General features: G+C 42.2%; 1 protein-coding gene and 2 long non-coding RNA genes across 4 annotated transcripts; 2 read left to right on the plus strand and 1 right to left on the minus strand.

The window, feature by feature from the left end:
* Window positions 1-365: 365 nt before the first annotated feature.
* LOC143718521 (uncharacterized) lies at window positions 366-2,520 on the plus strand. Its single transcript, XR_013196425.1, has 3 exons — window positions 366-1,175; window positions 1,623-1,697; window positions 1,775-2,520. It is a non-coding gene; the product is annotated as an uncharacterized LOC143718521 (long non-coding RNA).
* Window positions 2,521-6,088: 3,568 nt separating this feature from the next.
* Window positions 6,089-8,215, plus strand: LOC143718522 (uncharacterized). Of its 2 annotated transcripts, none has more exons than XR_013196426.1 (3): window positions 6,089-6,189; window positions 7,436-7,646; window positions 8,093-8,215. It is a non-coding gene; the product is annotated as an uncharacterized LOC143718522 (long non-coding RNA). The 2 variants fall into 2 exon arrangements; XR_013196427.1 differs by having other exon boundaries at window positions 8,083-8,209.
* Window positions 8,216-19,710: 11,495 nt separating this feature from the next.
* On the minus strand, window positions 19,711-26,976 carry LOC143718435 (uncharacterized). The gene is made up of 6 exons (XM_077209495.1): window positions 26,729-26,976; window positions 26,387-26,605; window positions 25,441-26,081; window positions 24,357-24,831; window positions 22,896-23,220; window positions 19,711-19,920 (listed from the first exon to the last, which is right to left on the minus strand). Exons 1-6 carry the CDS (start codon window positions 26,974-26,976, stop codon window positions 19,711-19,713), a joined length of 2,118 nt encoding a protein of 705 aa, XP_077065610.1.
* Between the last annotated feature and the right edge of the window lie 290 nt (window positions 26,977-27,266).

Here is a 27,266-nt window from a genome sequence, read left to right on the forward strand (position 1 = left end):
AAACCGTACAACGGGCCATCATGATTTCGACGACGTGAAGGTATCGTTTATATATAAATTTATGTGAATTACCTTAACTTTTGCTGTTTGTTACTTTATATGCTATGTATATTATCTGTTGTCAGGCCGAAATAACCGATTTGGATGTGTATTTAGTTTCAGTATAAACTTCACGTGTTTTCAACGGTGTGTAGGTAGCAGCTAGCTGCTAATGTTTTATTTGATAAGCTTCTTAGCTTCTGCTGTTCATTATTTGATAGGCTGTGTGTATTATGAAAGCTTGTATCCTCCACCAAAAGTCCTTCATTTAGATCATCATTTAGTTTCAGTATGCTACTTTTTTTTTAATCACTGAGGTCAATAACGGTCACTGTATCAAACATGGCTTTAGGTTTTAGGAAACTGTGTGCTACAAGAAAACACTGATGCACTTTTGATAAATGTTTTAGGAACATAGACATATTTATTAAAACAAATAAACAAAGAATGCAGTAAATATAGCAATATAAAATAGAACATGTAATTGATATATACAATAATATATCAATAATAATATATACAATAATAATACCAAAACTATTTATAAGCATATTTGTGGATTGCGACTCATGTCACACTCCCTGCACAGCCATGCCTCCTCTGGTACCACATTAGTGACACACTCAGTGTGGTACCAGAGGGTGCAATTTTCACATTGCACCCACTCCACTGTCTCTGTTGCAGTTCCTGGGGGGCTTGGCTGCTTGCAAGCTGCACAGATGTCATTTTGGAGCCACTCCTGCTCCCTCTCTCTCCGTATTCTTTCTCTCTCTTGTTCCCTCTCCCTCTGCTTCTGTCTCTCTCTCTGCTCCTTCACCCTCTCTCTCTGCGCCTTCTCCCTCTCTCTCTGCTCCTTCTCTCTCTGCTTCCTCTTCTTCTCTTCCTCCATCAATGCTTTCCTTTCCTTGACTTCCTCCATCCTCCTTCTCTTCGCCTCCTGCTTCTCCCTCTCTTCCCTCTCCTTCTCAGCTTGGTGAGATGCAAACTCGTCACTGGTAATGCAGCGTGCTCCAGCAGGAACCTGCTGCCGCCGCCTCCTCCGGGCCGATTGGTCAAAGCGTGGCGGGACCAGGATGTGGGCGAGCCCCGCCGGGATAATTCCAGCCGCGATCAAAGGATTTGGTGGCCGATGGCAGGTGGGGCACTCTACACAGCCAGCAACAACTGGCACTGATATGCTGTCGGGAGGAGCCGTGGCGATGGTGGTGGCAGGAGGGGCTGGGTGGATCTGGGCCGTGGCGATGGTGGTGGCAGGAGGGGCTGTGTGGATCTGGGCCGTGGCGATGGTGGTGGCAGGAGGGGCTGGGTGGATCTGGGCCGTGGTGATGGTGGTGGCAGGAGGGGCTGCGTGGATCTGGGCCGTGGTGATGGTGGTGGCAGGAGGGGCTGGGTGGACTGCCACTGGAGGGATGATCATCATCTGAAATGTAAATTAGAGGAGATAAAGATATTAGTATATCTGGGCCTATTTTTATAATATAAAGATATATTATCTTATTATTGTTTGCATTGTTTCTATTGTATTTAGCCTATGCAGTGTCTATTTTTTGTTATTTTGTTTGTACCTGATCACTGTCCTCCAGTGCGTGCCTGTTCAGGGGGAACAAACCTGTCAGCCGGAACCCCTTCTTTATGTTCTCCACGGTGGCCGCCTTTGGGTAAGCAAATTTTAATATTGAAGAAAAATGCTTTTTCCCCAGGACAAGGTCTCCTCTAACCAGTCCCATATTTGTAGCCAGCTTGGTGAAGGCCTCTTTCAGTGGCCCGAAGAGGGACACATCGAGGGGCTGAAGGGCATGGGTAGTGTGGCTTGGCAGGCACACCACCTCCACACCATTGCCCCGACAGAGGTCCACCACGTCCTTGGACATATGGGTCTCGTGTTGGTCGCAAGTTAGCAGTAGTGGACGCTCTGCCGGAGCATGCTTCAGAAAATGTTCGATCCACCTCACGAACAGGGGCCCATCCATGTAGCCCTTCTCACTGATGGCATACAGGGCGTTGGGGGGGCCATCTAGCGCATAACTGTTACTGGGCAAGCATTGGCCATATATAATCATGGGGGGGATGCTCACACCTGCCGCGCTAGCACAGCAGTGGACGCTGATGTGCTCCCTTGTGACCACAGTTTGGCGATACACATGTTTTTGTCCCCTCTGTGCATACACCTTCTCCTTCCTGCTTTTTTGTTTATCCCCAAAGCCTGTTTCATCACAATTGAACACCAGGTGAGGACGATCATGCCAGCTCTTCCCGGCAAACATGGGCTCCAATATGTTGAAGAGTGCCTCCACACGAGGCACCGTCACACCGAAAACCCTCTGCCGGTCCAGGGGGTCGGGGGTCCTGGCCGACAGCTCCGGGTGGCGTTCCCGGAAACGGCACCACCACATACGGCTCAGCCCATGTTCAAAGTTCACCATTGTCTGGCGTCCTGAGGCCTTGACAATAGCAGTGGCCATCAACGTCGCTACGGCCCTTGTCACGGGGAAGCCATGCCTGCCCATCCAAATGATATAAGCAACTAAAGATGCCTCTTCCACCGGGAGGAGGGCACGGCTGGGGTGGGGCTGGTAGGCGTAGCGGCCTCGCCGATGGTCCTGAAGAGTGTTGTGGGGGATGCCGTAGCGGACCCCCACCGTTCTCAGGCTCTGCCCTGCCTCCAGTTCCTCCAGGGCCGCCTTCATGTCCTCTTCGGACCATTTTTTATACGTTTTGTTTTGTTTTGGCATTTTCTGAAAACGCACACAAAAGACTTGAGTTTTCTGTTTTGTTTGATTTTAAAAAATAAAGAATATATGGTTCATTCATTCGCCTGTTCATTAGTTCTTTGAGATCACTATAACTATGTATATAAACTTAATAAAATGGGTATAACACGGTTCATTCATTTATTCATTAGCTAGTTATTTGAGATCACTGGGTTGAAGCAAAATGTGTAATTTTTCCTGGGTGGTTTACATTATAACTATGTATATAAACTTAATAAAATGGGTATAACACTGTTCATTCATTTATTCATTAGCTAGTTATTTATTTATTAATTAATTATGTATTTATTCATTAGCTAGTTATTTGAGATCACTGGGTTGAAGCAAAATGTTTAAATTTTTCCTGGGGTGGTTTACATTATAACTATGTATATAAACTTAATAAAATGGGTATAACACTGTTCATTCATGTATTCATTAGCTAGATATTTGAGATCACTGGGTTGAAAAAACAAGATGTTTACATTTGTCCTGGGGGACTTACATTAATTACTGCTATGGGCGGTAAAAAAGCGTTTAGCAAAAGCTGTTTCTAGCGCCCGTCAAAGTGCAGTTTCTTCTGCTTAAGCTGCTAGCTTTAACTTTGTTTATGGACACCCTACCTCATCGTGCAGGGTGTCTTATAGTAGTTAGATTTCATTATGACACAATTTACTTCAGATTTGACTCTTTGGTTGACTTTAACGTCCTTATATCGCTGATCTGCAAAATATTGTTCATTACGAAAAATGGCGCGTTCAGTCACCTCAGGTCGTTTCCAAGACCTCGTGAACATAGTTTTTAAACCGCTGTTTAAAATAGGGTTTTATTAACCTTATAACACACATTTTAGGTTAAAAATGTTCAACACCAATAACCATTACGTTTAACTTCAATACTATAGACCACATGACCAAAACTTCATTCATTTCATTCGCTGACTCTCTTCCCTCCTTCACCGGAGTCTACGCGAGATCCCCGCCCACCGCCATTTTTAAACGTCACTCGGGTGTCCTTGTACTTACCGCTGAAATGTCGTCTTCAAAGGGCGTGGACTTCGACAATGAGTGAAGAAGATCAAATATGAAAAAACACAGTTTCCAAAGGTATATATAACTTTATTTGACCTGGAAGTGATTCATTGTACATTTGATTCAAAAGGTCACTGTACGGATTCATGTTACGGAAGCGCCGCTGTACGGATTGTGATCCGGAACTGCTAAGGTTAACGTTTAGATAAAGTAAATTTTGCTTAATTAACTTATGTCAATTGAAATCCCGCTGACTAAGATAAAAATGTAAATTTTACTTACATTAATCAATTAACCACCTCCAGAGACCCGTAAAGAGATGGAGGAGGAATTGGCCAAACCATCCAAACGGATCAGAACCGCAAAAATCCTAACGTTAAACCAGGATGACGAAGAGGACGAGACGATAACTACAAAAGAAAAAGGAGAACTGAAGAAGAAAAACGTACTGTTTTAAAAGCTATCTTTGATTTCTAAACCTGAGAACATGACTTAGGCCTAACGTTACCTGATCGATGTACGAACTTTTCCTCCCGTTCATTGTTTAGGCTAGTTTACCTTCCGGTTCGCAAACAAACAAAAAAAATAGCATCTCTTTCAAATGATTGAACTCGAAATGATTCATTAAGAGTCATGTCGCAAATCGGTTCTTTCGAACTCTTCAACTAATCGGGATAGTACGCACATCAGTTTGTTTTTAATTAATATATTTTTAATGCTAATTGTATTTATAAATTATTTGTAATATTTTAAATAATTTTAATACATTCATCATAATTTTTAATATTATAATTGTAAACACTCACGCATTCTAAATCTTACTTGTATTTGCTATTTAAAGTTATAAGTTATTAAAGTATTAACCCATTATCATCCAATATCTTCACCCAATTTGATGTCTTGTGTTTTTAACCCTATAATGCTCTAGTAGTTACTATACCATGCATAGCATGGGGCATAAAGCATTATGGTAAAAGTATTTAATGAATATATATAATCCACTGTGTATTATAAGACATTATAAATACCCTTCTAATTGATATTATCGTTTTTGAAGTTGAAAAAAAAGATAAAGGATAGGCCTAGCTCAAATTTCTGTAATCATTTACTCACTCATTGTTCCAAACCTGTATAACTATTTCTTTTAGGCTCAGTTGCCATCTTTTTTAAATGAACTGAAAGCAAATGGTGGCCAAGTCCATCAGTCCGTTACATCCAAATATTATATAGCAGTATTTTGGCTGAACCTTTACATATTTGACAGTGTAACCTTTTTCAGAAAGCTGGTGATTTATTACCAATTTTGTACATTCAACATCATTGTTACATTTTTATTGATAATAATAATAATGATGATGCTTTACAGAAAACGCTAAAGACAGTTGAAGCTTCTGAAAAAAGAGAAAACCTTTTGAAAATTCTTGAAGAAAGAAAGGCAAAGAAGAGAGAGGTCCCACTTTTTGAGACAGACCCAAAGAAAAAGAGAGAGGAGAGTTCTGACAGTGAAGATGGAGGAGTTGTACCTCAAAAAATATATGAGGATTTGCAAAAAAGATACCACTACATAAAGAAACACAAACATGGCTTGGAAGAAAATCTTGAAGAATGCAAACAAAAGTAAGCGTTTATGAATAATAAATGTTTTATATTTATTTACAAACATAGCCTATAATAAGAGATTCTTAATAATGCAAGTTTAGTGATCAATTTCAGAATCTTATAATATGAGAATCTGATGAGAAAAACTTAAATTTCTTTTCTGTTTATTGTTCTAACATTAAAGATGTGCTGAATTAGGAAAGGAGAAGGATGGTCGTGTTGCAGAGCTGGCTACATACAGAAGCCTCAACATCACACTGCAGCACAACATAAACCAAGTGCTACAAAGAGCCTTCTCGGAAACAAGTATTGTTCTAAATCATCTGAAGCACATTTATAATATTTAGATATGTATTCAGAGATTCATTTTTTCACATTTTCTGTTGCAATTTATGCTAAAATGCTTTAAAATCATCTATCTATCTATCTATCTATCTATCTAATGTAAAGTTACAAAAACTTCATATAAATAAGATGATTTAACAAAAATAAGGTCATACCACTTACTCAATAGTACCTCATGTTGAAAACATGACTGCTGCCTCAATTTTTAGGTTGAAAGGATGAATTATTTTTAAAGTGTATTATATTGATCTAGAATAGGACTTCACCTTTTATTTGAAGGCCTTAATACATTTGCCCCTATCATTGTTTGTTTGGTTGCAGGTCGGAGCACACCTGACAGAAGACCAGATGAGCTGCCAGAGTTCAGAGAGCAACAACCCACCTCTGAATCACCTCTGAGTCTTTATGAAATAAAGGATGGAAAGGTACATTAGTGTCAAGCCTTTTTACACAGCTTTGGTTTTCAATACATGCACACATCAAAAAGTTGAGTCGTGGGAGCAGAAAGAAAATTAAAGCAAGTTCTAATCAGAGACACCTGCGACACACCATTGCACATTACAGTACGCTAAATCATTATTAGAATATCATAATAAAAAAAAGCTGGATGACTAAATGCTAAATATCATGCAATTAAATTTAAAGCAAATTTATGTGGTGGAAAAAATGCTGTATTACTGTGACTACAAATAAAGCTCTTTCTAATTATGTGATGTTAGCCACTTGGTGTCAAAATAGTGTTGTCTCAGAGGCATGGTAAAAACATGATACTCGTTGTAATTCAAGAAAACAAGAGTTTCAAACAATAGCCTAAGACTAATCATGATATGACGTCACTGACATGCGACGCAAAAAGTCAACAAAATATATAACAATCATATGTTAACAGACATGTATGCATTACTTCAATGAGCTCATTATTTTAGATTAAAATTATTACATTGTTAGCTAACTGTGATTTGTACATGTACATAACTTGGACACATATGATAACAGATCACTCTAAATTGAAATGTGGACTCATGTATTATCTGTAAAGCAGATTTGTGAAAAGCGCTATACAAATAAATGTCAAATGAATTTAATTACACTGGTTTAGTGGTTTTTGGATATTTAATGTAAAATCTTATTGTGCCTTTAATTTGAAATCAAAGCTACAGCTAACACTGTCTGTAAAAAACAGACTTATAATCTCTCAAATGTACTGTTATGTTGATGAAATATGTATATTTTAATAAATAGATTTAAGAATACATCGGTGGTGATGATGAAAAAAGATCCAGCACATTTAGATGGTACAACCTTTTGAACTATCCCACGAGCCTCATTTTTGATTAACTTGCAATTAAATATAGCATCTATTCAAGACTAAGGTTGCTTTCAGATCCTACAGATGCTGAAAGGTTCCACACAACTTATGAAGATGACTAGAGATCTTTGTAGGAAAAAATTACAGCTTCCTATTTTTTATATTGAGATCTTTAAAAAAAAATGCAGCTCTTATGTGGTACCCAAAGTACTTAAAGGAACGGCCCAACATTTATAGCTACCTACTGGAATATATTCTCTATAAGTTTTTTTCTTCTGTGGTATATATATAAGATATTTTAAAGAATGTTTGAGTTTTTTTTTTTTCATACAATTCAAGTTCATTTATGTTTTGTCTTAAAGATCCACATAGGAAACCATGTTTGGATCAGAGAAGAGGTGTGGAAGAAGATACATTTATCAACAAAAGATTCTCTCTATGTCAAAGAGATGGCTGTGGCACTGTGGGGGACAAACACTTTAAAATGCAGAAGTGTGTCAGGAAAGGAGTGTCCCACTAATAAACACTCTGCAAAGCCTCCCCTGACACCCTCCAAGCTGCAAGTTTTGAGAGGTAATCTATTATTTCCATTCATTCTTCATTCATTGATTCATTCATGTACTTTATGTAACCATGGCCAATTTTGTTAAAATGGTTTTACATTAGTTGATATTTTTAATGTTTGTAAAACTGTCAATGTTCAGATATCCTTATTTATAGTCATCCATTTATACTCTCTTATTTGTCAATAAAATATCTAGAACATAATTAAACTCCTTCAGATTTCACCAATTTCATTGGTGTATAAATAATAGATTACTTTACATAAACTTTCTCTTTATATTAGCAATAAATACAAGGAACAACTATCAGATGCATGTTTTTATAGGCTGCTTCTAAAAAAGGAGAAAACATTGTAACAAATATGTGACACTATAGTTTGCCTTTCTAAGTTTTACTAGTTGAAAAGTAACAATCACTTAATAATCTAAATTATTTCTCTTTCAAGTCTGTTTCAGTGACTGGCTCAAACAAAAAGAACCTGAGAAAGGAGAGAGAGAGAAGCGGGAGAAGCAAGTGGGATATTACATATCCCAAAAAATTCAAGATATCATAAAAAAAGAAAGGAAAAATGAAAATGTGTAATATGTCTTATGTGTAATACAGTTACATCTGTATATAGTTTTTAGCAATTTAATAATTAATATTTTTTTATACATAACTGTTAGAATAGCAATAGGTTGTTTTAATAGGCTTGCAATATCAAATAAAATCAATTTGTTTGAATGGTTGCTTGTGTTCCTGAAGATTATTTAAAGTGGACTTGGAATTGTTTACATTATTTGACACAAAACCCAGTGGCAGGAGAAAAAAAATTGAGAAGACAGAGTCAGCCAGCACTGACCAGCTAAGACCAGCACTGACCAGCTAAGACCAGCACTGACCAGCTCTGACCAGCTAAGACCAGCACTGGCCAGCTAAGACCAGCACTGACCAGCTAAGACCAGCACTGGCCAGCTAAGACCAGCACTGACCAGCTAAGACCAGCCTGACCAGCTAAGACCAGCACTGACCAGCTAAGACCAGCACTGACCAGCTAAGACCAGCACTGACCAGCTAAGACCAGCACTGGCCAGCTAAGACCAGCCTGACCAGCTAAGACCAGCACTGACCAGCTAAGACCAGCACTGACCAGCTAAGACCAGCACTGGCCAGCTAAGACCAGCCTGACCAGCTAAGACCAGCACTGACCAGCTAAGACCAGCACTGACCAGCTAAGACCAGCACTGGCCAGCTAAGACCAGCCTGACCAGCTAAGACCAGCACTGACCAGCTAAGACCAGCACTGACCAGCTAAGACCAGCACTGACCAGCTAAGACCAGCACTGGCCAGCTAAGACCAGCACTGACCAGCTAAGACCAGCACTGGCCAGCTAAGACCAGCTCTGACCAGCTAAGACCAGCACTGGCCAGCTAAGACCAGCACTGACCAGCTAAGACCAGCCTGACCAGCTAAGACCAGCACTGACCAGCTAAGACCAGCTAAGACCAGCACTGACCAGCTAAGACCAGCACTGACCAGCTAAGACCAGCACTGACCAGCTAAGACCAGCTAAGACCAGCCTGACCAGCTAAGACCAGCACTGACCAGCTAAGACCAGCACTGACCAGCTAAGACCAGCACTGACCAGCCTGACCAGCTAAGACCAGCACTGACCAGCTAAGACCAGCACTGACCAGCTAAGACCAGCACTGACCAGCTAAGACCAGCTAAGACCAGCACTGACCAGCTAAGACCAGCACTGACCAGCTAAGACCAGCTAAGACCAGCACTGACCAGCTAAGACCAGCACTGACCAGCTAAGACCAGCACTGACCAGCTAAGACCAGCTAAGACCAGCTAAGACCAGCCTGACCAGCTAAGACCAGCACTGACCAGCTAAGACCAGCACTGACCAGCTCTGACCAGCTAAGACCAGCCTGACCAGCTAAGTCCAGCACTGACCAGCTAAGACCAGCACTGACCAGCTCTGACCAGCTAAGACCAGCACTGACCAGCTAAGACTAGCACTGACCAGCTAAGACCAGCACTGACCAGCTAAGACCAGCACTGACCAGCTAAGACCAGCACTGACCAGCCTGGCCAGCTACGACGAGCACTGACCAGCTAAGACCAGCACTGACCAGCTAAGACCAGCACTGACCAGCCTGGCCAGCTACGACGAGCACTGACCAGCTAAGACCAGCCCGGCCAGCTACGACGAGCACTGACCAGCTAAGACCAGCACTGACCAGCTAAGACCAGCTAAGACCAGCTAAGACCAGCCTGACCAACTAAGACCAGGTAAAACCAACACTGACCAGCTACGACCAGCATGACCAGCTAAAAACAGTGTTCAAAACCCCTCTAAAACCAGCCTGATAAACCAGCTATGACCAGGCTGGGAGACCAGCCAAAACCAGCCTGACCATCTTAGGCTGGTTTAAGCTGGATTTTTCAGCAGGGTTAACGTGTAATTAAACGCGTTGCGTTCATATTTTGGACTCCTCTTATTTTTTTATACATAGTATGGTTTATTAATATGATGTGTACTGAGTTTGGTCTTTCAATATCACTGTCTTAGTACAGTAAGCCACGTTAAGCGTTTTCTTATAACGGTTTTCTATGGGAGGAAAATGCTTAACGTGTAATTAAATGCGTTGCGTTCATATTTTGGACTCATCTTATTTTTTTATACATAGTATGGTTTATTAATATGATGTGTACTGAGTTTGGTCTTTTAATATCACTGTCTTAGTGCAGTAAGCCACGTTAAGCGTTTTTCACGTTAAGCGTTTTAGAATGTCCCATCAAGCCTGCCTCTAGTTAGCCTGCCTCTAGTTATCCGGTTATCCGTGTGTCCACCAAGGAAGAATCTGTGGTGCCATCACAGAATTTGACAAAAAGGAAAACTGTTATACACAAACTGATCAGGGGAGATACTATGTTCACAGTTTAATGAGGCTACATGCATCACAGACACAGACAACTTGAATAGCCTACTTAAAGTGTCAAAATCAGCAATAGGCAATCTCGTCCAGTGAAGGTGAAACAATCTGTGGCGACCACTGAATATTCTGTGGTACGGTCACGGAAGAATCCGTTGTGCCATCACAGAATTTGTCAATAAGCAAAAGGCTATAGAAACTGGTCAGGGTAGATAAGAGGTTCACAGTTTAATTAGGCTACATGCATCACAGACACAGCCAACTTGAATAGCCTACTGAAAGTGTCAAAATCAGCAATAGGCAATATCGTCCAGTGAAGGTGAAACAATCTGTGGCGACCACTGAATATTCCGTGGTACGGTCACGGAATTCAGGGTGACCAGACGTTATCCTAGCGATCAAACGACGACAGAACAATGCAATATCAAGTTAAAATCACTTTAAAACTAAATATTTAAAGTAAAGTACTTTAAGTAAACTCAGAATATTTAAAGCTACCTTTCCAAATTATAAAACGACGTCAATTGGGGGAGCGCGGGTGTTGTAACAGCCCGTGTGTGGACCACGGATGCTGCCTGTCATTGACTTACATAGGCATCACATCACGGAATTTTCGGCGATTCCGTGAAACTGTCACGGATTTTGAGTTAAGGGTCCGTGTTCATTTCACGGAATTCTGTGAGATCAGGTTGACTCAGTATATCTCTCTATTTGTACGTTTGTGAAGATTATTTGCAACATTTGTTCAATTGCACTCATTGAAAATCTCTATATCTGTATTTAGTTTGTGAAGATTATTTGAACCATTTGTTCATTTGCACTCAGTATATCTCTCTATTTGTATGATGTTTGTGAAGATTATTTGCAACATTTGTTCATTTGCACTCTGTATATTTTTTATTTGGATGTAGTTTGTGAAGATGGTTTGCACCGTTTGTTCATTTACACTCTTTATATTGTGTTGTAAAATAATATAGAATTCATAGACAATTGGAAAAGTTTTTGGGGCAAACCTGACCTGTTGAAAAGAGATGGTATTCATCCCTCCTGGGATGGTGCTGCTCTTCTCTCTAGTAATTTGGCTCATAGTCTTAGAGACAAAACATGACAATCTGGGGATCAGGTCAGGAAGCAGACAAACTGGCTAAACCGACCGTCTGCTAGCGGCCTCGCGTCACCAAGGTCAGATAAATCCCATCACATAAAGCCTCTTTCACCTAGATATCATCATATAGAGACTGTGTCTTTTCCCCGAATTTGGAAATCCAAAAAACGTCCAAACCGATCTAAGGTTAAAAATGTAATTGATATTCAACAAATAAAAAATAGATATAATACAGATGAGCAAACGATAAAGCTTGGGTTGCTGAATATTCGATCCCTTACTTCAAAAGCACTCATAGTTAATGATATGATTTCAGATTATAACCTAGATGTGCTGTGTATGACAGAAACCTGGCTAAAACCAGACGATTACATTACTTTAAATGAGTCCACCCCGCATGATTACTGTTATAAACATGAACCTCGCCTGAAAGGCAAAGGGGGAGGTGTCGCTGTAATTTATAGTAATATTTTCAAAACCACTAAAAAATCTAGTTTAAAATATATTTCTTTTGAAGTGTTGGTGCTTAATGTAAAAATATATAATGTAAACGATAAATCAAGTTTGAGAATTCTGCTGGCAACTGTCTACAGGCCACCAGGGCACCATAAAGATTTTATCAAAGAATTTGCTGACTTTCTATCAGAATTAGTATTGGCTGCAGATAAAGTCCTAATTGTTGGTGATTTTAATATACATGTACATAATGGAAAAGATGCAATGGGATTGGCATTTAAAGACATTCTTAACTCTATTGGAGTTAGACAACACGTGTCAGGACCTACTCATTGTCGTAATCATACTCTAGATCTAATATTATCACATGGAATAGATGTTGATGCTGTTGAAATTCTGCAGCAGAGCGACGACATCTCAGATCATTATCTAGTCTCATGTAAATTACATTTAGCCAAGGCTGCAAAGCCAACTCCGTGTTACAAGTATGTTAGACCTATCACTTCTTCCACTAAAGATTGCTTTATCAATAATCTTCCTAATCAGTTTCATCATCTCAGCATCCCAGATAGCTTAGAAGAACTTGATATTGCAACAGAAACTTTTAACTCTCTCCTTTCCAGCACTTTAGACACAGTTGCTCCGTTGCGCTTAAAGAAGATTAAAGAAAATAGACCAAAACCGTGGTACAACGAGCACACCCGGGCCCTTAAGAGAGCAGCCAGAAAAATGGAGCGCAACTGGAAGAAAACAAAACTAGAGGTATTTCGGATTTCATGGAAGGAGAGCTCGATTGCTTACAGAGAGGCTTTAAAAGCTGCTAAGTCTGCTTATTTTTCAACCCTATTAGAAGAAAATAAACATAATCCAAGGTATTTATTTAAAAGAGTGGCAACACTAACGAAAAAGAAAGCTTCAAGCCCAGAAGTTTCCAAGAAACACAGCAGTAATGACTTTATGAACTTCTTCACTAATAAGATTGATAATATTAGGGACAAAATTATAACTATGCAACCGTCTACTACAGCATCACATCAGGGAGTGCATTGTAGTCTCCCTGAGGTAAAATTTGATTCATTTGTTGCCATAGGAGAGGAAGAATTTTGCAAACTCGTTAATTCATCTAAATCGACAACATGTATGTTAGACCCTATACCGACTAAACTACTGAAAGAGATGCTTCCAGAAGTCATAGATCCTCTTCTTAACATCATTAATTCATCTTTGTCTCTAGGATACGTACCAAAAACCTTTAAGCTGGCTATGATTAAACCGCTTGTTAAAAAAACGCAACTCGATCCTACAGAATTAGTCAATTACAGGCCGATCTCAAATCTACCTTTTCTGTCAAAGATACTAGAAAAGGCAGTATCTTCACAACTGTGTTCGTTTCTTAAAAGAAATGGTATCTGCGAGGATTTCCAGTCAGGATTTAGACCGCACCATAGCACTGAGACAGCTCTCATTAAAGTCACAAATGATTTGCTCTTATCATCCGATCGTGGTTGTATCTCTCTATTAGTGTTACTTGATCTTAGTGCTGCATTTGACACCATTGAGCACAACATTCTCTTAAATAGACTAGAAAACTATGTTGGCATTAGTGGAATTGCATTAGCATGGTTTAAATCATATTTATCTGACCGCCACCAGTTTGTAGCAGTAAATGAAGAGATGTCTTATCGATCACAAGTTCAGTATGGCGTACCACAAGGCTCAGTACTAGGCCCGTTGCTGTTCACTCTCTACATGCTACCTTTAGGAGATATCATTAGGAAACATGGAATTAGCTTTCACTGTTTTGCTGATGATACTCAGCTCTATATTTCTTCCAAACCTAACGAAACTCACCAATTCACAAAATTATCGGAATGCATAGTTGATATTAAAAATTGGATGACTAGTAATTTCCTACTACTAAATTCTGAAAAAACAGAGATTCTAATTATTGGAAAAAAAACTTCCACACGTAATAACCTAGAATACCGCCTAACACTTGATGGCTGCTCTGTTAAGTCTTCGCCGTCAGTTAGGAACCTGGGTGTGCTCTTTGATACCAATCTTTCATTTGAAAGTCATGTGTCTAGTGTCTGTAAAACCGCATTTTTCCATCTTAAAAATATATCTAAATTACGTCATATGCTCTCATTGACAAATGCGGAACAACTAGTTCATGCGTTCATGACATCAAGGCTAGATTATTGTAATGCTCTACTGGGTGGTTGCCCTGCACGCTTAAACAAACTACAGCTAGTCCAAAACGCAGCCGCTAGAGTTCTTACCAGAACCAGGAAGTACGACCATATTAGCCCGGTTCTGTCAACACTGCATTGGCTCCCTATTAAACATCGTATAAATTTTAAAATATTGCTGATTACTTACAAAGCACTAAATGGTTTAGCTCCGCAGTACTTGAGCGAGCTCTTAACGCATTATAGTCCTTCACGTCTATTGCGATCTCAAAACTCCGGCCAGTTGATAATACCTAGAATATCTAAATCGACTGCTGGCGGTAGATCCTTTTCCTATTTAGCACCAAAACTTTGGAACAATCTTCCTAACATTGTCCGGGAAGCAGACACAGTCTGTCAGTTCAAAGCTAGACTAAAAACACATCTCTTTGACCTAGCATTCACATAACACTCTATAGACTTCTATAATTTAATATTAGGCTGCTTAGACTTCTATAATTTAAAATTAGGCTGCTTAGATTAGGTCAACCGGAACTGGGAACACTTCCCTCAAATCCTGATGTACTCGTTACATCATAAGAAGAATGGCATCTACGCTAATTTTAGTGTCTTTGTTTATCCCGAGGTTTTCCCGCAGCCTGCCGGATCCAGGCCGTTTCCAGATCTGACGAAGGACTTTCGCCTGGACCCGATGACAATGCAGTGCTGAAGTGCCAACTAGCCTCTCCCTATGGAGGATCCCTATACCACTCTACAGATAAAGAGTTGTGGAATTTTTCGGTTCGCGTACCTACCCAATGTGATCAGATAAAATAAAAATTCTGCATCAAAATTTATAGACAAGTAGTTTGTTTAGGCATGGTTTGTAAGGAATTATAAACCTGCGCACATATATTCAAACGCACATAACTATAGAATCAATTCTTAATGCGCATGTGAATGCCATCAGCGTCTATCACAGGTTCACGTTTAAAGTCTGTTTAGAGAGAACGGTGTCGTCTTAGCGGCCCCTAATTTAATAACAAACTATCATTTAGATGGAAGTGAATCAATCAAAACTAACTTTAGCTGGAAAAAACATTTTTCAAGAGCCACTATAAAACCAAACCAATCTCTGTTACCTTAAATTATATCTTTATCTCTGTAAAGCTGCTTTGAAACAATCTACATTGTTAAAAGCGCTATATAAATGAGGATGACTTGACTTGACTTGTATGGTTAGTATTTATATTGCACAAGACAGTTGTCACTACTTGTTACATTGTTTGCATTTGTTCATGTTCAAATTATAATATATTTTTCTGAAGAAAAATGTTTGCTTCAGTGTTCCATTGTTATATAACTATCGTTCTATTTACTTTACTCCCTGAACTTATTTGGACACATCTACATTGTCTGTAAATGAAATACACCTGTTTTTACTCAAAAACGCCTATTATAATAAATGGCTATAACTTGCTGAGGGATTGTTACATGCAGACAAAATTTCCTCTGGAAGTCTAAAACAACCAAGTCTAACTTTCTAAAGGAAAAAATCAAAACTTCAGGAAGTTCTGTTTGAGTTCACACTGAAAACACCACAATTTTTGCTGCCGTTTTTCGTAAAATTCTGTTAATTTCATCAATTCTCAGACAAAATAAATTTAAAACTGGGACTTAAAATTAGCTAGATGGAAACTTTACGTTCTCCTGTTTAAAATGATTTATGGCACTTGATGCTGGCTGCTAGAATGGGTTACAAAAACAAAGAAAAGTACAGGTGTGTCAGGCGCCCCAAACATTTTCTAGGTCTTTAAAGGTTAAGGGAAATCAATGTATAATTTATGTAATTTGTTTTTAAAGATTTTTTAAGATTAAGTATAAAACTATTAGCAATTATGGCAATTCAAATGGGAAACTTTGTTGTCAGTTGACAAGCAATTTTACCCCAACAAGAAAATGTAAAAATCTAAATTATATTGTGTGTAAATTTGCAACAAACAAATGTATAGATGTCCTATTTTTGATTACAAGCCTAGAGAACATTCTTAACTCAACAGTCAAAAAATGCTTATTCAAAAATAGTTGTATTGTCCCCCAATATGGTCTATATGCAAACTGCAATTGATCTAAAGTATTACTCACTGAAGACATAACATTTTTACTTCCAATTCTTTCCATACATTTTGCCAGGACAGAAGTCAATGTAACTGGGGTAAAATTGCCAGGTAGTGTTTCTATGGATGTTTTATTGTAGATATTTTCCACATATGTGGTACTGTTTGCTCATTAAGTTATCTCTGAAATTACTGTGTAAGGGGTACCTTGAGTTGATTTCCTTAAGCTTTTAAAACCCTTCCCCTTAAGCCATCAGGGCCTGAGGCTTTATTAACATAAATACGAGCTAAACATGCAGCCACCTCCTGCTTTAACAACAAGGTTGCTGGACCTCTCGGAATTTGCTTAAGAATCTCTTGACTTTTTTAGACCATTTTACCAATCGCAATAAGACATTTAAATGACACCAAATGTGATATATAGGCATTCTTTAGTGAACTTTCAGTGACTTGAATCAGGGGGAAAGGAAGTAAGTAGGGAGAGGGGGATGCATAGATTAATGGATTATATTATTTTATTGCAGGGGGTTTGATCTCCACTTTTTTTTCTCTTAGCAGGAAAACCAAGTCTTACATGCTCCACAAGGCACATATAAATGCATGGATATTTTGCTAACAGCCTAGTCTGCACACCTTTATTTTTGCCCTTCATAAGATTGTCCCCTCTCCATCCTGGAAATGGATGTTCAATTCTTCAAGCCAGTTAAGAAGTAGTGTGGACAAGCCTAGACCAGTATATTCATAGCTATTAGACATCCCAAGAAGTGTTGCTTTATCTCTGGAGTTTTGCCAAGACTTACAGTATGCACAACAACAAAAATCAGTTCTTGGTGAATAACATCTGTCATAATTAAAAAAATGTATTTCTGCCACCATTTGACCAGTATTTTGTCACTGTCAGAGCTTATCAGCTCATTTTGGATAGGTTGCTCCAAGTATGTGATATGCTGAGCTCCACTGTCGATTCGTCTCATTTGATCTCTCAAAACAGGATCAAATTTAGTGCAAAATTCTTCCATTTCTCCTTGCTATTGCAACGATTAAGGCTATTTTCATGCTGTTTCAGTAGTGCACCTATATTGACCCAAAGGGCTGCTGTACTATTAACTTACCTGCCACATCCGCTGAGGTTGAAACAGACATGGAAGGAACAGTGGGATCAGTGGATGCAGGTGTTGGTAAGTGCTCCTCACCTGCAGAGGACGGACATGATGAAAGATGAATATAATAATAATAATTATGATAATGATAATAAAAACAAGCCATGTTAGATGTCATATTAGAAGGTAATGCAACTGTGTAAAAAAAAAAAGATCTCACAAAAGGCATGGGTTATCCATATAAATATATTCAGAGCCAGTCCTCCTTATTCTTATCACAATCTCAGTCACCAGACCAGTCACTTCACGCTACATTTCCCATAATCCCTCCTGGCTCACACCTGCACACACTTCACATCATCCACACCTGCCATCATTCACTCTCATCAGCTCTGGAGAGTGTTTACCCCCGGTCCAGAGCACAGAGCCACAGACCCAAAGCCTGTTTTACCACCTGCGACCACAGATGTATCGTCTCCCACCCTATCGCACCCCATTTGGGATGTTCTTAGACAGCACCATGGACTGTTTGAACTTATTATCAGTTCCTTCTGAACCTTCATCGCTATTTTTACACACCACAAACATCTGCATGGACAATATTTTGTTACCTTCAACCCTGTCTAGCCTTCATCTGCCTCCGTCACCACCCTTCTCAGCCAATCCTCCAGTCCCGTCTCTGCTGGAGGTTGTCAGCCCTTCGCCATCTCCTGCGAGGCCAAGTACTCACGTGAGCCTCCGGTCCTAGAACCATCATCAGTGCCTGAGCAGATTGATCCAGTGGCTCTGCCTCCGGCCTCAGATCGCCTCGACACGTCAACCTGTCGGCTCCACCTTGGCTCCTCCCACCTTCGGTTTCACCAGACACCCTCGGCCTTTCGACTCCATCGGGTTCCCTCGTCCCACCGGCTTCCCCTTGGTCAGTCGGCACACCACCTTCGCCAAAGACTTGCGGATCTTCCGGTACGCGACGTTCCTCCACCTCTATGGCTGCAGCGGACACCTCCTTCCACTCGGGTACGCCTCAGTCCTTCATCACACCGGTATCCCCTCAGTACTACCTCCTCGACGATCATTGCTGGGGCAACGCCTATGCCTCCTGTGCCAGCGATGTCGCTCTTCTCCATCAGCTCTCCGTCTACGCCCAGAGATCCATCGGCTCCGCCTCTGTTGGTCGTCCCCCAGTTGACGTCAGCATCTACTACACCTTGGCTCCCCCCTCCCTCGACTCTGCCGTGGGTTGTCGTTTCTGGGCTCTGGATCTGTGCCTTCAGACAGATACCATCATCGCAGCCGGGATCTCATCGTCCGTCTATCACCATTCCTCCGCCACCTGCTATCACCATCCCTTCGCCTGCTCCTCTTACCATCCCTGCACCATCTCCATACCCTCCTCCTACGCCTACGCCTACGCCTCCACCTTCACCTCTTTAAGCGGTTACACCTTCTGGAAGGGGGAGAGTACTGTCACAATCTCAGTCACCAGACCAGTCACCTCACATTACAATTCCCATAATCCCCCTTGGCTCACAACTGCACACACTTTACATCATCCACACCTGCTATCATTCACCCTCATCAGCTCCACTGTATATGTATACAGATGTATAACTATAAGTGTATAACAGTAATTTCAGAAAAAGTACAAAACATACCTTTATTGGTATCTGCCACTGCAAGCTCGGGAAGATGCTACCTGGAGTTTTTTTCCCTACATATCTGGGCACCAACAGCCAAAACTAGCTTTTCTGATTGGCCAAAATTATAAGATCTCTTTTGTAGTGCCCGCTTCTGGCTCTACAGATGCATAAATTAATTTACTCCACATTTTACATAGTTGTGTGGTGCAAAAGTGAGTATGTGAAACTTGCATTTGCTAGCGAAAAACTGTGTTCAGGACTCGTAGCAGCAGATTCAAGCAGTTGTAGTTATGAAATTGTGTTTGTGCTAGAAAAATTTCAAAGTAAAAAAATTAATGGGTAACACTTTCTATGAAGCCTGTATTTATTCTTAATGTATCATAATACATACATATTTGTGGTTATAAGTTTTAAGATTACAATGCTGTAAAGTTTTAGGTTCCACGTGGGAACCTGGAAGAGGCGGAAGGATGACGGTTCCGGGTGAAGCTGAGGATCGACTGGTCGAGGTGGAGTGAATAGCCTAGAAGCTGAATGCGGAGCTATGGGAACCTCTTGCCTAGATGGTGCTGGCGACCAGAGGACTCGGGTCCACACACTTGAGTGGGGTAATAGATGTCGAGGGAGTGTAGGGAACCAGCAGAGTCAGGGCTGAAGAGCTGGCTGGATTGTGAAAAGGAGGCAGGAGAGGGAGGCTGGGTGGGTGCTCTGCTACTGTACCACAAGACTCAGTACTAGGACCATTGTTGTTCACTCTGTACATGCTACCCTTAGAAGATATCATCAGGAAGCATGGCATTAGTTTTCACTGTTATGCTGATGATACTCAGCTCTATATTTCTTCACGCCCTGACGAAATTTACCAATCCACAAAAACGTCCTCACGTAATAACCTAGAATACTGTCTAACACTTGATGGCTGCTCTGTCAAGTCCTCGTCGTCGGTTAGGAACCTGGGTGTGCTCTTTGATACCAATCTTTCATTCGAAAGTCATGTGTCTAGTATCTGTAAGACCGCATCTAAAAAGTATATCTAAATTACGTCATATGCTCTCAATTAAAAATGCAGAACAATTAGTTCATGCGTTCATGACATCAAGGCTAGATTATTGTAATGCTCTACTGGGTGATTGCCCTGCATGTTTAATACATAAACTACAGCTGGTCCAAAATGCAGCCGCTAGAGTTCTTACCAGAACCAGGAAGCATGACCAGATTAGCCCGGTTCTGTCAACACTGCATTGGCTCCCTATTTAACATTGTATAAACTTACAAAGCACTAAATGGTTTAGCTCCGCAGTACTTGAGCGAGCTCTTAACACATTATAATCCTATAATCCCACATCTATTGCGATCTCAAAATTCTGTCCAGTTTATAATACCTAGAATATCAAAATCGACTGCTTGCGGTAGATCCTTTACCTATTTAGCACCAAAACTTTGGAACAACCTTCCTAACATTGTCCGGGAAGCAGACATAGTCTGTCAGTTCAAATCTAGACTAAAAACACATCTCTTTGGCTTAGCATACATATAACACATTATAGACTTCTATAATTCAATGTTAGGGTGCATTAGATCAGCCGGAGGCGGGAACACTTCCCATAAATCCTGACATCTGCACTGAGATCAAGAAGAACCAGGATACTATGGGCACCAGAATCAAGCCAGAAGCAGATCATTTAGCACTTGTAAAAGTGCTGTTTCTGTGCTGTGATATGGACAAAAACCAGATAGAAGCGGTTCAAAGAGATTATGTTTCTCTAAATGTGACTGTAGTTATGCTACAGCTACCTTCTCAAGAAGCTTGCCAATGAAAGGGAGGTTCGATATTGGTCTATAATTGTTCTGAATGGCGTTATCGAGGCCGGATTTCTTTAGAATTGGAGTGATAGCCGCTACTTTCAGATCATGCGGAACATAGGCAGTGGCAAGAGATCTGTTTATAATATGAGTAATAGGTTGAATAAGCAACGGCAAGAGAGTTTTTTTAGAAGGTATGTTGGAATAGGATCAAGTGTACAGGAGGAAGAATTAGATTTGATGATCAGTTTTTCAACCACAGATGTATTTGTGAGTAAAAAACTGTCTAGCGGACAGCCTATCAAAGATGGAGTTGAATGGTAAGTGGCAATTGGAGAAAAAGATTGATAAATGTTATCAATTTTTTGTAAGAAAAAAGACTGAAAACTTTCACATAGATCAACAGAGCCAGTAATAGCTATAAAGGATGGTTTGACCAGTTTGTTTATCTCTGAGAAAAGAGTTTTAGGTTTGCACTTGGCTTTGTTGATAATAGAAAGATAGTCAGAGCGTGCAATGTTAAGTGCTTCTTTATATTTGACTACTGAATCTGAAAAGGCCATGGCATGGACAAGAAGGGAAGATTTTCTGTAAATTCTTTCAAGACACCTACATGTTGTTTTCATAACTCTAAGCTTAGGGGTAAACCAAGGAGAGGAATGGGTAGACGGGATTGTTCTCGTTATTAATGGAGCAAGCTCATTCAAAACATTACAAATAAATCCATCCTAGGTTGAAAGAATCTCATCAGGACTTAGAAGATTGAGCGAGGAAGGAAGCTGGAAGAAGACTGAATCCTCAACTTTCACAAGGCTCCCAACTTAGACTGGGACAGACCATTCCATCTCAAGATAAACTACAGGGTACTGTAACTTGATGGACAATAAGCTGTACATATGTTCACATTGTTGTTCATATTGTCTACTCACTGATTTCTAGCTTTTTCCCCTTTCTTAAGATACTAAAAAAAGATTCTAATATACATTCTGAGCATCTACTGGTTGTTTATTCATAACGAAAGCGTAGCTTGATGAGGCCATGAATGACCGTGGAATCATGGGAGTTGTCGTCTTCACCTCACAGTTGATTGAAAAGCAATCCGTCAGGACTCGGGCAGAAATCATGTTCATAGATGAGCTAATGTATAAAAGTTTTATTTACGTTATATATAATATATACAAATAATAAAAGAGATGGCTGTTGCATGTATTGGTGAAATACATATTTAAATATATGTTATCGAATGATGTGCTGAAAATATTAGCAATTAACTAAATACCATGAGATTTTGTGGTAAAATGTAAAACTGTTTGGGTGAAAAAACCATTTATACCAGATATAAATTTATTTGAAATGTGATAAATGTGACCAATGTGATAAAACAAGGTAGCACAGGGGTGGGTGAATCAGCCACAATTGGCAAATGAGTTGAAGTGAAGAACGGTCCGTAACCCAGGTGACAGGAAGATAGGAGGAATCGCTGAGACTTACAAGGTGCCAGGACAAGCGAACAACCAACAGGACTGGAGACGGCCAGGAACACGGAGAACAGGAGACAAGCGAGACCACAGGAAGATCCAACAACGAAATGACAAAGACAAGGTGAAAACAGAGGGATTAAATAGGGCGCGCTGATCAACTGCAGCTGGCGTACTGATGAGACGCAGCTGGTGAAGATCAGGGGTGGTGATCAGCGCCGCCGCCCACACGCACAACACACACACACATACACACGGGACAAGAAGGAAACAGCGACTTCATAAACTGTGACAGTACCCCTCCCTCTAGGCTCCTTACCTGTTGATTGTAATCATCAATCAGGGAGTGATCCAGTATGTCCCTAGCAGGAACCCAACTTCTCTCCTCCGGACCGTAACCCTCCCAGTCCACCAAATACTGAAATCCGCGTCCCCTCCGTCTCGAGTCCAGAATACGATTGACCGAATACGTGGGTTCCCCATCTACGAGTCGCGGCGGTGGAGGAACCGGGGCCGGCGGATTAAGGTGAGAATGAAATACAGGTTTTAATTTGGACACATGAAAGGCGGGGTGAATTCTCCTGCACGCCGGAGGAAGTTTGAGTCGGACTGCCACCGGACTAAGGATTTTGGTGACAGGGAACGGGCCAATGAATTTGGGAGCAAGCTTATTAGACACGGAGCGAAGCGGAATGTTCTTGGTTGAAAGCCACACCTTTTGACCCACGACGTACACGGGAGGCTTTGACCGGTGGTGATCAGCCTTAGCCTTGGTGCGCCCCCCCCACCTGGAGCAGAGTCTCACGGGCTCTGGTCCATGTGTGGTGGCACCTCTGGACGAAGGCATGAGCAGAGGGGACCGCGACTTCGGATTCCAGACTGGTAAAAATTGGTGGCTGGTACCCTAGACTACGATCAAATGGAAAGAGGCCCGTGGATGACACTGGTAACGAGTTGTGAGCGTACTAAACCATAGACAGTTGTTGGCTCCAGGAAGAAGGATTCTTGGACACCAAACATCGCAACACTCTCCAAATCTTGGTTGGCTCACTTGGTTTGACCATTTCTCTGGGGATGATAACCTGAAGACAGACTGACTGTAGCTCCCAGTAATTTACAAAATTCCTGCCAGAATTTGGACACAAATTGGGGACGCCTGTCGGAAACCACGTCCATCGGGAGGCCATGTAAACGAAAGACGTGATCTACGACAGTCACCGCTGTCTCCTTGGCAGAGGGTAATTTGGGCAAGGGGATGAAATGTGTCGCCTTCGAGAACCGGTCCACTACGGTTAAAACAACCGTCATGCCATTAGAAGGCGGGAGGGCGGTGACAAAATCTAGCGCTATGTGGGACCAGGGTCTCGAAGGGACAGACAGCGGTTGGAGCAGCCCATCAGGAGGACGGTTAGACGTCTTTCCAACGGCACAAACCGAACAAGCCAGCACAAAACTGTGAATGTCGCGAACCATTAATGGCCACCAGAATCGTTGCTTTACTAAACAGCTGGTGCGGTTTACTCCTGGATGACAAGCCACGTTGGAGCAATGACCCCATCGAATGACGTCGGACCGTAACCCCTCCGGCACAAATAAATGACTCGGTGGGCACCCGGGCGGAGGCGTTACTCCTTCTAAGGCCTTCTTGACCTTCGTTTCGATCTCCCATGTGAGTGAAGAGATAACTATTTTCTCGGGTAAAATACACTCGGGAGTAGCTGGGCGTTCGGGAGGATCAAAAATACGAGATAAGGAATCGGGCTTGATGTTTTTGGAGCCTGGGCGGTACGAGAGCGAAAAGTCAAAAAGTCAGAAAAAAAGTGCCCATCGAGCCTGCCTGGAGTTGAGTCTTTTAGCAGATCTAATATATTCAAGGTTCTTGTGATCGGTCCAAACGATAAAAGGTACCCCCGACCCTTCTAACCAATGACGCCACTCCTCCAACGCTAACTTGACTGCCAACAACTCTCGGTTACCAATGTCATAGTTACATTCGGCAGGTGACAGACGATGGGACAAAAACGCGCAAGGATGCATCTTGTCGTATGTGGAAGAGCGTTGAGAAAGCACTGCACCTACCCCCACCTCTGACGCGTCGACCTCTACCACGAACTGACGTGAGGAATCAGGGGCTACTAAGATGGGAGCCGAAACGAAGCGGCTCTTGAGTTTGGCGAACACAGTCTCCGCTGTGTCGGACCACCTGAACATCACTCTGGGAGAGGTCAGGGCAAGCAGCGGTGCGGCTAGTTGGCTGAAGTTGCGAATGAAACGCCGATAGAAGTTGGCGAACCCCAGAAACCTCTGTAGGGCCTTTCGGAAATCTGGACTTGGCCAATCCATCACAGCCTTAACCCTGTCAGGATCCATACGCACTCCCTCAGACGAGACGATGTACCCTAGGAAAGGAACAGACTGTGCATGAAACGCGCATTACTCTGCCTTGAAAAAAAGCCCATTCTCTAGCAACCTCTGAAGCACTCGTCTGACGTGTTGAACATGTTCCTGGAGAGACAATGAAAAAATCAATATGTCATCCAGGTAAACATATATGAATTGGTCTACCATGTCTCTGAACACCTCATTGACAAGTGCCTGGAAAACCACTGGGGAGTTGGACAGCCCGAACGGCACAACCAAATATTCAAAGTGACCCCTGGGGGTGTTGAACGCGGTTTTCCATTCATCCCCCTCCCTGATGCGAACCAAATGATATGCATTGAGTAAATCCAGTTTTGTGAATATAGATGCTCCTTGCAACCGCTCGAAGGCTGAAGATATCAGCGGCAAAGGATAAGTATTCTTTACCGTGATGTTGTTCAACCCTCGGTAATCAATACACGGTCGCAGAGAACCATCTTTCTTACCGACAAAAAAGAAGCCCGCCCCTGCTGGAGAAGAGGAAGGATGGATGAATTTGGAAGCTAGAGAATCAGAAATATATTTCTCCATGGCCTCCCTTTCTGGGACAGAAAGTGAGTAGAGTTTGCCCTTAGGCGGAGACTTACCTGGAAGTAAATCTATGGCACAGTCATAGGGACGATCCGGAGGAAGAGAAGCAGCACGGGACTTACTAAACACCTCCTGCAGGTCGTGATACTCCGCGGGCACGTTCGACAAATTCGCCCCCTCCTTCTGAAAGACAGAACTGGACACAGACGAACAGGCAGACACAAGACAAGACTTATGACATGAAGTCCTCCAGGCTGAAACTGAGTTGTGTCCCCAGTCAACCCTCGGGCTATGCTGTATGAGCCAGGGGTGACCGAGGACAATGGGTGCCATGGGTGAGTCCAGAAGGAGAAATGAAATCTGTTCAGTGTGATTGCCGGATGTGACAAATGTCAGGGGGTGACTGCAGTGAGTTATGGCTGGTAGTTCTTGTCCATTGAGTGCACTGACTGCGATGGTGTTCTTGAGAGTGGCGATGGGTAATCCGAGTGTTTGAGCCAAAGTGAAGTCTAAAAAATTAGCCTCAGCTCCAGAGTCCAGAAGGGCTTGTGTGGGATGGGACCAGGTTCCCCACAGCAGTCTTACCGGGAGGAGAGTAGAGGATGAGGTCTTGCTTATGGAAATCCCGCCCGACAGTAGCCTCTCTTTCACTGCCGGGCACTGTCTTTTACCGGGCAGGTGTTCAGGTAGTGCCCGGCTCCACCACAATGGAGGCAAAGACCCCTGGATCTTCTACGCTCTCTCTCCTCCCGGGAAAGCCGAGCTCTACCCACCTGCATGGGTTTGGGATCACAGACGGGGCTGACCGCATCACTGCCGCTGGATGGAAAGTCTATAACGCTCGCGGGGCGCTGAGTCGTTCTGTTACGCTGTTCCAGTTGGTGTAAGCGGACGTCCACCCTCAAAGCTAACTCGACGAGTCCGTTGAAACTCCCAGGCAGGTCCAGCATGAAGATCTGCTCCTGGATGCGGTCAGCCAACCCATGCAGGAACATGTCCCACCGCGCCTCCTCGTTCCAGTGACACTCGGCAGCCAGGGTTCGGAAGTCGATGGCGTAATCAGATACGGAGCGGTTCCCCTGGCGAAGATCGGTGCGCTGACGAGCTACCTCCCGTCCGGTAGTAGCCTGATCAAAGACACGCTTCATCTCTTCCGATGAAACGAGGAACAGCATTGATGTTGATTTTCCCACAACGCCGTCCCCCACAGCGCTGCACAACCTGTGAGTAGTGTCAGGACAAAAGCCACCCTGGCCTTCTCAGTAGTAAAGGTCTGGGGCTATAAGTAAAAAAACAGAGCACTTAGTTAAAAATGCTCTACAAAAGTTCGGTTCCCCAGCATACATCTCAGGGGCGGGTAGACGTGGTTCAGGCTGAATAGTGGGTGCTGGTGGAGGTGGGGGAACCGGCAGTGGGCTGGGCCCAGTGGGACCTGCCAGGTGTTGGAGCTGTTGGGTGAGCTCGGACACCTGTGCTACCAAGGCTTGAATAGCACGTCCGGTGACCGCCAGATTCTCCTCCTGTTGATCCATTCTGGCAATGCTATGAGACAAGAACTCGTTTAACTCCGGTGTGCTACTTGCTGAATCCATGATGGTCAGTTCGTTCTGTAATGGAAAAAGAGGCGGAGGATTCAAAGGCAAGTAAAGGTAAGTTTATTTGTGAACACAGAAGGAGGATGAGAATTCCACGTAAAGGTACAAGGTAGCACAGGGACGCTGTGGGTGAATCAGCCACAATCAGCAGATGAGTTGAAGTGAAGAACGGTCCGTAACACAGGTGACAGGAAGAATCGCTGAGATGCACAAGGTGCCAGGACAAGCGAACAACCAACAGGACTGGAGACGGCCAGGAACACGGAGAACAGGAGACAAGCGGGACC

Source organism: Siphateles boraxobius, unplaced genomic scaffold (genome assembly GCF_051911475.1).
Source record: "Siphateles boraxobius isolate OS27281-9 unplaced genomic scaffold, OSU_SipBor_1 61, whole genome shotgun sequence".
NCBI classification, from domain to species: Eukaryota; Metazoa; Chordata; class Actinopteri; order Cypriniformes; family Leuciscidae; genus Siphateles; species Siphateles boraxobius.

What these genes read in the sequence shown, in the direction of transcription:
- LOC143718435 (XM_077209495.1), bottom strand. Translation starts at nt 26,976, where the DNA reads ATGGATTCAGCAAGTAGCACACCGGAGTTAAACGAGTTCTTGTCTCAT. An exon ending in CGTCTACCCGCCCCTGAGAT is followed by an intron (nt 26,606 to 26,728) that starts GTATGCTGGGGA and finishes CACTACTCACAG; the next exon opens with GTTGTGCAGCGCTGTGGGGG. An exon ending in TTGGAGGAGTGGCGTCATTG is followed by an intron (nt 23,221 to 24,356) that starts GTTAGAAGGGTC and finishes ACTCTGCTCCAG; the next exon opens with GTGGGGGGGGCGCACCAAGG.